Genomic DNA, 11,248 nt, shown 5'->3' on the forward strand with positions numbered 1-11,248 from the left:
GTAGCTTGCCTTTTCTTGCCAAATAATTTTGTCAGATAAATACCTTAAACCAAGTTTAGTGTTTAGTCCTTCCATCATATTGAAAATATTTTAAATATATTCAATATTTTCCTCATGTTTTGATGGTTTAATCGAACTTGTAGGGACACTACTTTTGGCTACTACTGTATCTTTATATTACATAAATACAATAAGTATGAAATGACTTTACTTTCGGGCCAACGTCACTAATTCCTTCTTACTTTTCAACCCTATACATTTTTCATCATCCAGTCAATTGCCGAAGGATCAAACCGAGTCCTGCCCTACAGATTACGTTACATTATTGAAGTAAAATGGGTTTCCAATTCCATTTCACTTTGACATTAAGATGTTAAAACAAATGAAGTTCAGAATGTTTGCTGAGCTTTGATATTTCCACAAACACACTGGAATGAAGAGCACTGATGGACGAGGCTCATATTGATTCAGAGCTGGGCACTGAGACGGCTGTAGTGCTCTTATATCAGAACAGAGAGGGACATGACAGCTTTACAGATCCTCACAAGCCCCGGTGTGACTATAACTCTGTGATCTATTGAACGCTGAATCGTGTCTAGGCCAAACCAAATGACCCACATATACTGTATTTAATAAAGATCACGCCTGGAATGTAATGAAAGTTAGAAACGGTTGGATACAGTGTGTCATTAGGGTCATTATAACTACAGTGTGTTACTGGCCACTGTTTTAACCTACTTACACATTTCTTTGGACGTATTGGATTTTTTTCCGGCGACACACCTAAATGTCTTCATTTAAATGTTTTCGAACATCTATATACTGCATTATATTCATGTCGTGCAATGTTGTCAACAACTCAGTTTCTTCAGCACCTCAAAATGTGATGCCTTCTTTACCGCTATGTTTATGAATCTGCACATGATAACATCATCCGTCTACATCACAAGCACATAGATGCGATTGAAGTGTTTATATGCCTGTTTATTGCGATTAATATCGGCATACGCCACACATTTTGAACTTAATCGCATCAATTTGATTGAAGTATTGTGTTTACTGTTTACATGAGGTAATGTTTAAATCGCAATATTCCCTAAATCTCATTATAATCACATTATGAGGGTGCATGTAGACGTAGTTATTGTTACATAATGTTTATAAAATTGTTGAAATATGTGTGTTTTTTACCTGTTCACACAGTGTGGCAATCAGCCCCTCTAAGTCATGCTTCTCATGAACCACCATCTGTTTCTCCTCATATTCCTGTTCCAGTTGCATCTCCAGCTGTCGGAGCTGCACACACACACACACACACACACAGAGACAGGAAAGGATGTTTGAGACAGGGTTGTAAGGTGGTTCGTGGAGCTGTAATTTATTCTGTTCCTCACCCGTCTCTGTGAGGACTTCTGCACGTCCTCCAGTTCCTCGTCCTTGTCCTCAAGCTCCTTCTGATGGATCTGCTTCATCCTCTCCATCTCCATCTCAAAGCGCAAGTGCATCTGTGGAGAACAGAGTCAAGTCACCTTCATTTACACAGCGCTTTATACAAGATTGTTTCCAAGCAGCTTAAAAGTGTCTTTATGCAGTTCAGTGTTGATTCAGTTCAGTTCAATATCAGTGTAGAGCTAATAAGTTATGAAATGAGCTATAAGCAGCTTTACAGAAGAAAATTGTGCCGTTATTTAGCTCATTGTTGATTCAGTTCAGTTTAATGAGTGTCCATGTTGTAAAATGTGTTAATTATTATGAAACAAAAGTCGATTCAGCAATAAAGCAGCTCTGCAGAAGACTCTATCATCATCCGGCTCAAGTCAGTTCAAGCTTGGCTTTCATCCAATAGTGACAGTGTAGTCAAATCCATAATGCAGTATAGACCTTCAGGGTAGGTTCATATTGAATTTTTATGCAGGAATGAAAACAAGGCTGCAAGGGATAGAATACTCTGGATTGCACTGCTGTTTAACAACATACCCATTGTTCAGATGAAGAAAAAAAAAAAACTTTCAGTAGACAAAAACTCCAAACGGCTAAAAGTTTTAAAGTTGTTAAAATTACATGATCCAGAACCTTTATACAGTGCGTGCCATTGTGAAGACTGTAAGTCTATCCTCACAGCCTTGTTGACTTAGGTGTAATAGAGAATATTAAATTCCAGTCAGACAGAGTGAGCCTGAGAAAACAAGCTATTTGTGCTACTGTACCTTTAAGACCTTTAAATGGCCTCTGTTATGAACAAAAATGTTGAGACTTCCATATGTAAATGTCAGCGTTCATGTGTTTAAAGGATAGTTCATCCAGAAATGAAAATTCTGTCATCATTTACTCGCCCTCATGTTGTTACAAACCTGTAAGAATTTCTTTCTTCCGCTGAACACAAAAGAAGATATTTTGAAGAATGTCGGAAACTAAACAGTTGATGGATCCATAGTATGGAAAAATACAATGGAAGTCAATGGGGTCCGTCAACCGTTTCCGACATTCATCAAAATATCTTGGAACAACATGAGGGTGAGTAAATGATGACAGAATTTTCATTTTTGGATGAACTATCCATTTAATGTGATCATAGCTCTAATATCATAACCTTTTCAAGAATGTCATTTAGTGGAGAAGTTGTTCTCGGGTTCCTGTACCTGCTCCTGCTGTTTGATTCTGGCCGTCATCTGGCTGATCTCCTCCGAGCGCTCCTTGTCTCGGGTCTCCAGCTCCCGGAGCTTCTTCTTCAGTTCAGGGATGGAGTCGGAGGTGAGATGGAGAGGGATCCTCAGGTCACGGATCTGAGAGCACAACTCCTCCTTCTGAAGCTGCAGGTCTGTGACCTCCACCTGACTGGCCTGGAAACACACACAATTATGCACATATAGAAACGTAAATACACAATTCGCAAGAGCAAAAAGACATACTGAACACCACAAACAAAAATTACGCAAAAAAAAATATATAACATAAATATCCACACACACACAAATACATAAAAAAACAAGATACACACACGCAGAAATACACAAACACACATGCACATACACAAACACAAGCATTTATACAAACAAGCTCAAATGCATAAACACACAAAAATGCAGATGAACAAAGAAAAATCGCATTCACAGTAAAATTAAAAAAACTAATAAACATACGCAGGCACATACAAATACACACAAAAAACAAACAAATAAACAATAAATGAGTACACAAATGCATAAAAACAAACACATACAAGCAATTACACAAACACACACTGACCCAAAACTTTTACACACACCAAAAAACACATACATGCACAAATGCACAAACACACAGACAAAAGCTAATGCACAAACACACAGACACAAATTGAACAGAAATACACATACTCACAAAAACAACCACACACAAACAAATCACAGTTACGGATACATAAAAACACAACCACACGCACAAATGCATAAAAAACACATATACACACAAACATACACAATCAAACATGCACCAAAAAGCACAAATAATATAAAAATATATAACAAATAAAAACAATGAGAAACACACCCCAAACAATTCATACAAATATACATTCAGAAAAAGTCCACATTATACTCAAGTGCAATATTTATGATGGCAATTTTGGCAATTATCCTCAAATATTGTAATTCTTATATTGTAATCAATAAACGTTCAACCTAACATGTCGGTTGTGTCTGCTTAACTCAATACATGACGTTAACTAACAAACAACATGTTTTATATTATAGCTGTGTATTATACACTCATCTCTAACTGATAACAGAAGCTTCCTACATTTGAAACAAGCTTTTTCTGTGCAGCTGCTTTGAAACAATGGCTGCATCCGAAAGCTTAAAAATGCTGTTCCTGTCTCCTGTCTCCTGAGATGCCTTCATCTGATGGATTTTGGAAGGCAGCATATATGTGTCCTTCGCTGCCTTTGATATCCCATAATCCTGTGCTTTCCATTCTGTGACAGCTGAGCTAAAAATTAAAGATGGCATCTGAACGTTGCGGTTGGTGGTCAGTTTGTGTGTAAATGTATGACTTGATGTCATTTCTAGCGAGAAATTCATGAGGTACCTTCGTGCGCAAACGCCATCGCCTGATAAGTTAGTGAGGCAACAAGTCAGCTGACTAAGCTTTCGGGCGCAGACCGCCATAAAGTTAACATAATCTGATGGACTCAAAGCAGAACTTTTCTCCTCTGCTCATTTGGGATCTCTGGGAACTCGTTTGGTTTACAGACAGAGGACACTCAGAGTACACGGGCACCAGTGCAGATGGTGGACGCTTGACCTTTGACCTCGGCCCGTACCTTCAGCGTTTTGTGAAGGGTGAAGATCTCTCCGCCGAGGACTGTATTCTCCTGGATGGCTCTCTCTTTCTGCTCCCTCTCATTATCAGCCTGTTCCAGAGCCTGGGTCAGCTCGCTGTCAAACCTACAAACACACACACACACACACGGACTCAGACGCAAGGGAGAAACAGGGCTTGAGAATGCATATTCAAGCAGCCAGAGAACGTGGCGCTGAATATTAATGTGTTACATGCAAATGCCACAGACCTCCTCTGTTTCCGGTCCAGCTCGTGAGCGCGGCCCTGCAGGCTGTCTGTCAGCACACGGGCGTCCTGGAGGTCAGAGGTCAACCGCCGGCAGTGACGTTTTAGATCTGTCACGGAGCGTTTGGATTGATCAAGCTGAGACTGCAGTTCCTGGACCTGATCACACGGGGGAGACAGAAAGACAATTATCATCGGGATAAGCATCTCAGGAGGCTCACAATACGTTTTTGAGTCTAATTACACAAATGCTAGTGTTTTCTAACATTTTTGTACTTTACCTTTTACATTTTTTACTGTTTACATGTTAATACAGAATTCATTAAAATGCTATTATGTTCTAAAGGTGGCTTTTTTACTGTAGATTATATTTAAAAAAAAGAAAAAAATACACTGAAATCAATGTATAAAAAAAAAACCCAGCAGGTTCCCATTGTGAAACATACCTTATATATCTCTGTTCTGAGCAATAATGGTGGAAAGACTTCAGACATGTGTGCAAACAAAAACTGACTTGTGACAACAAGCCCCTGCAAGTTCCAGCATTGATACCAGTGTTACTTTAGTATTATTTATATACTATTAAATATGTGTTTATTAATATTTTGAATTAGCTTTTATTTTTAGATTTTCAGTTTTCTTTTTAATTTTAGTTTTAAGTTTTGGTCACTTTGTTATGTGCTTTTAAAAGTTATATATATTTTTATTTCAGTTTTAGTTTTACTGATTTTAGTATTTCAACTTATTGCCAAGGCAACTAGTTTTTTACGTTTCCAAGATGTTTCAATTGTCATCTAGTTTTTCGTTTTAATTTTAATCCAGCTTTATTTTAATGATTGAAAACAATTTTTAATGGTTTTAATTTATAACAACACTGAACATGACCATTTATGGAAAAATAAAATTAGGCATTTGGTGCAAGAAACCTTGTTGGCTGTGTCTAAAATCGCCCCCTATACCCTTAATTAGGGCACTATTTGAGGGAACAGCCATTTGCAGTAGTGTCCGAAACCATAGTGGACGTTATCGAGTGCACTCATTCAATCCCACAATGCAGTGCAATAATGAGTGTACAACCGATATAGGCCCTGTCTCACGGACTTAACGGATACACGCACGCGGCAGCCATTGTAAGTCCACAAGACCGAAAGTACATATGAAGTGTGCTATTTGGGACAGGGCCATACACTCAACAGCTAGAGAATACCCATAATGCACTGTGAGGTTCGCACCGAATGAATTCCAGCGTCTCGCCAGAAGATGGCGCCGCAGCTGAATCATCCATCCATCCATTTTACAATCCGCTGGTCCAATGTGGGTACAGCGTAATATCATACCGATATAAATAAAGGTTTATACATGCTAGTTTCCACGACAGAGTTCAAGATAAATGTTTTCATTACTACTGGAGCTGCCAGTTTGCTAAGTTTCAAATGATTATTAAACCGCAAGCACAAACTATGCAAAAGCAGCAGCCCTTCCTGTGCACTCAGTGTCCGAATTCACTCCTTCAACTGGACTATATTAGTGGAGTAATATAGGGAATAGTGAATGAGGGTATAGAGGTTGATTTCAAACACAGCCCTTGACTTACACGGCCTCTTTAAGCTCATAATTGAGGTAATAATGAACACCAGGTGAAATGGGTCTCATACCTTTGTATCCAACAGCTGACGGGCTTCTTTCTCACTCTCAAGTCTTTCCTCTGTCTGCCGCAGACGCCTGCGCAGAAACTCCACCTCCGTCTGCGCACATTCCAGCTGCAGCTGCAGCTCACTTTCTGTGCACACACACACACACACACACACACACACACACACACAGAGTCATTATCTTTCTTCCGCCAGCATGTTTTATTGCATCTCCGCTGAAGCCTGTTTTACCTGTCGCCATTCCGCTGAGAGCTTCTTTATTCATGACTTTCTGTTTTTCTTCCTCTAACTGCCTCTCGAGGGCCTCCAAGGACACTTTACTCTGGTCCAGACGACTCTGAGACACAGCACAGAATAAACACCCACAATACAACACAGGCCATGTTTGGATAAGCAGCACACACATCTTACTTTTTCTGCATTATATGCTGTGCACAATATGTACATTTTCTATATGCATGGAATGCTAAATTTACTGAAACACACGGTTACAATCAATACTGTATCCCATAATACATTACCCTTCACTTGACCTGACATTTCTAGTGTGATAAATGAATCAGTAGTAATACCATCCACAGTTTTTAATGATTAATCGCTTTCTTGACTCATTATTTGATTGTACTGTCAAAAGGAAGTGATTTAAAAATACAAAATAACTGATGAAAGATGCTAACTGGATGCCATTTACTCAATTAAAGATGCATTCTGATGAGGTCATGTGACAATATAATGTAGAATACTACTGTTCAAAATGTAATGTTCAAATAATTCTTACTGTTTATATAAAATACAAAGCGCAATACAGTATATACTACACAATACCCAGTAAGAAGTACACTAGCATTGTATGTGAAAGTGAATGAAATTGAAATAGCACATCTTTATTTAGCAGAAATAGTAAGAGTAATATGCTAGTTTGAAAAACCTAGTTCACAAATGAATTCAGCCAGTCATTATGGATAATAACTTATCTCATGACCTCACTATATTGCATGTTTAATTACATAAGTGTGTCCAGTGTTTTTATTAGTTCATATCATAATTTTATATGGTTATAATAAAGTCATGTTGAGCACATTGCATTGTGGGATACAGTATTTCATGCAATATGCTCTGCTATATGCTGCATATTTTGGCAAAATTATTAATGCATGAATACAAAATATTTGACTATTGTGCAGACTTTATAGCATGTGAAACAGTATGAAGAATGCACACCAGTTATCTAAAAATTGGTGAATTGCATTATTAATAGTTTTTTTATTGTATAGATACAGAAAATCGCCTTACTGTGCACATTATGCATAATGGAAAACTAGTATGAGTAGCATGCAATTCTGAATAATGGTATTATAACACATTGCCAAAGCACTGAATAGTCTGCGATTCAATTTGACCAATTAGAAACAGAGACAGAGAGACAGGATGATGGGTGGGTCGTACCTGTAGTTCCTTGTTCTCTTTGGCGAGACGCAATCTCTCCGTGCGCTCAGTGTCTAGAGCTTGACTCATGGCCTCCCCTCTGAACCGCTCATCACTTAATTCAGATACAACAGCCGTTACCTGCACACACACACACACACACACACACCATCATCTGTCAATGTCTCAGCAGAAGAGCTGTTCATTCATCATCAGCAGTCGTATGACAGAGATTAGCGCTCCATCAGCCGATCACAAGCGAGTTTGTGTTAATATGCTTTCACTGATGAGAATTCATAACCAGACTCCATCCATCACTGTGAACACCGACTGCTAAGAAATTTGATTCAGGGATTTCTGATCTGACAGTATCATTCCATACGTGGCTCAAGGGGCACGACACGAACACATACCTTGGTCTCCAGGATGTCCGCGGACTGACGCAGCTCGTTTCGTTCTTTCTCTGACTTTTCCAGACGTCTCCTCAGAGCAGTGATCTCATCCTGACCAAACGAATGTGATACAATTATAATGGAGTGAAACAAATCTGATACACTACATCACAATCTGCAATGCTAACCTGAAGAATGACGATAGATAGATAGATAGATAGATAGATAGATAGATAGATAGATAGATAGATAGATAGATAGACAGATAGACAGATACATAGACAGACAGATAGTTAGATAGATAGATAAATAGATTGACAGACAGACAGACAGACAGACAGATAGTTAGATAGATAGATAGATAGATAGATAGATAGATAGATAGATAGATAGATAGATAGATAGATAGATAGATAGATAGATAGATAGATAGATAGACAGACAGATAGATAGAGCTGACAGATAGATAGATAGATAGATAGATAGATAGATAGATAGATAGATAGATAGACAGATAGACAGATACATAGACAGACAGATAGATAGTGAGATAGATAGATAAATAGATTGACAGACAGACAGACAGATAGTTAGATAGATAGATAGATAGATAGATAGATAGATAGATAGACAGACAGATAGATAGAGCTGACAGATAGATAGATAGATAGACAGATAGACAGATACATAGACAGACAGATAGATAGTTAGATAGATAGATAAATAGATTGACAGACAGACAGACAGATAGATAGTTAGATAGATAGTTAAATAGATAGATAGATAGATAGATAGATAGATAGATAGACAGACAGACAGATAGATAGAGCTGACAGATAGATAGATAGATAGATAGATAGATAGATAGATAGATAGATAGATAGATAGATAGATAGATAGACAGACAGACAGACAGACAGATAGAGCTGACAGATAGATAGATAGATAGATAGATAGATAGTTAGATAGATAGATAAATAGATAGACAGACAGACAGATAGATAGTTAGTTAGATAGATAGTTAAATAGATAGATAGATAGATAGATAGATAGATAGATAGATAGATAGATAGATAGATAGATAGATAGATAGATAGATAGATAGATAGATAGACAGATAGACAGATACATAGACAGACAGACAGACAGACAGACAGACAGACAGATAGATAGATAGATAGATAGATAGATAGATAGATAGATAGATAGATAGATAGATAGATAGATAGATAGATAGATAGACAGATAGATAGAGCTGACAGACAGATAGATAGATAGATAGATAGATAGATAGATAGATAGATAGAAGATAGATAGATAGATAGATAGAATAGATAGATAGATAGATAGATAGATAGATAGATAGATAGATAGATAGATGGACAGACGGACGGACAGACAGACAGACAGACAGACAGATAGATAGATAGATAGATAGATAGATAGATAGCCAAATATATTTTTAATTTTAGTTTTTTAATTGCAAAATTTCCATTGTACATGAGTACTAGATGATGTGATAATTTAGTGGTTTAAATGTGATGTATAGTGTGAACGTGTCCTTGTTGAATGGGTCATTACCTCTTTGGATCTGAGCCGCTGGTCATCCATGTTGATGTCCAGCAGGGGGCGCACTCTACACAGCAGCTTCCACCATCTCCAGCGGGACACTGCGGTCAGGACTCGCACATTTCTCTGAATACAGCACACTGCCATCTGCTGAACCTGATCCCAGATCAGCACACACATTAGACACCGCATCAGACCCGCGCTGACACAACTGTATAAGACTGTAGCACTATTGAAGTGAAGTGGCCACATTCTACACTATTCCTAGCATTTCAATTTCCCCCCTGAAGTTAATCAAGGATTACAGCAGCAGAAATGTCATCCTTTAGTTTGATTGCCTATTTATGTCCTCGCCGAACATTTGATCTCTATTGAGATGAACACAGTGATCTCTGAATCTCTATCTGCAGATCAATAAACATTGCCTGTTTTAGCAGAGGACGAGGACGAGGAGACTCACTTTCATGCGGCGGTATTTCTGGCGGCCCAGATGACCCAGACAGGACGCCTGAAGCTGCACCAGCCAGCCGCTCAACAACTGATCTCTCTGCTGATCTAAAGACCTCAGGACACCACGCTTCATAAACACCTTCATAAACACACACACAGCGGAGTGAGGATGACTTGAAAACTTCAAAAGTGAAGGATAAATAGATAGACAGCTGACAGACAGATAGACAGATAGATAGATAGATAGACAGCTGACAGATAGATAGATAGAACGACAGACAAATAGTTAGAACAGACAGACAGATAGAACAGAGACAGATAGACAGACAGACAGACAGACACAGATAGATAGATAGATAGACAGACAGACAGACAGATATATAGACAGAAAGATAGATAGACAGACAGACAGATAGACAGACAGACAGATAGATAGACAGACAGACAGACAGACAGACAGACAGATAGATAGATAGATAGACAGACAGATATATAGACAGATAGACAGACAGACAGACAGACAGACAGATATATAGACAGATAGATAGACAGATAGATAGACAGACAGATATATAGACAGATAGATAGACAGACAGACAGACAGACAGACAGATATATAGACAGATAGATAGACAGACAGACAGACAGACAGACAGATAGATAGATAGATAGACAGACAGACAGATAGACAGACAGACAGATAGATAGATAGACAGACAGATATATAGACAGATAGATAGACAGACAGACAGACAGACAGACAGATATATAGACAGACAGACAGACAGACAGACAGACAGATATATAGACAGATAGACAGACAGACAGACAGACAGACAGATAGACAGATAGATAGACAGACAGACAGACAGACAGATATATAGACAGATAGATAGACAGACAGACAGACAGATATATAGACAGATAGACAGACAGACAGACAGACAGACATATAGATAGATAGATAGATAGATAGATAGATAGATAGATAGATAGATAGATAGATAGACAGACAAACAGACAGACAGACAGACAGACAGATAGATAGATAGATAGACAGACAGATATATAGACAGATAGATAGATAGATAGACAGACAGACAGACAGACAGACAGATAGATAGATAGATAGATAGATAGATAGATAGATAGATAGACAGACAGACAGACAGATAGATAGACAGACAGACAGACATACAGACAGACAGATAGATA

At 38.2% G+C, this 11,248-nt stretch overlaps 1 protein-coding gene across 4 annotated transcripts in view; it reads right to left on the reverse strand.

Moving 5' to 3' along the window:
• Positions 1-11,248, reverse strand: part of myo18b (myosin XVIIIB) — a 54,490-nt gene that overhangs the window by 18,219 nt on the left and 25,023 nt on the right. For all 4 annotated transcript variants that reach the window (XM_079861247.1, XM_079861245.1, XM_079861246.1 and 1 more), the window contains exons 23-33: positions 10,044-10,172; positions 9,596-9,739; positions 8,036-8,125; positions 7,644-7,763; positions 6,429-6,534; positions 6,201-6,325; positions 4,550-4,704; positions 4,301-4,424; positions 2,640-2,840; positions 1,395-1,505; positions 1,192-1,296 (exon numbers count right to left, since the gene is read on the reverse strand). In XM_079861247.1, the coding sequence (XP_079717373.1) occupies positions 1,192-1,296; positions 1,395-1,505; positions 2,640-2,840; positions 4,301-4,424; positions 4,550-4,704; positions 6,201-6,325; positions 6,429-6,534; positions 7,644-7,763; positions 8,036-8,125; positions 9,596-9,739; positions 10,044-10,172 (1,410 nt within the window). The remainder of the gene's footprint in view (positions 1-1,191; positions 1,297-1,394; positions 1,506-2,639; positions 2,841-4,300; positions 4,425-4,549; positions 4,705-6,200; positions 6,326-6,428; positions 6,535-7,643; positions 7,764-8,035; positions 8,126-9,595; positions 9,740-10,043; positions 10,173-11,248) is intronic.

This window comes from Squalius cephalus (assembly GCF_949319135.1).
Source record: "Squalius cephalus genome assembly, chromosome: 24".
NCBI classification, from domain to species: Eukaryota; Metazoa; Chordata; class Actinopteri; order Cypriniformes; family Leuciscidae; genus Squalius; species Squalius cephalus.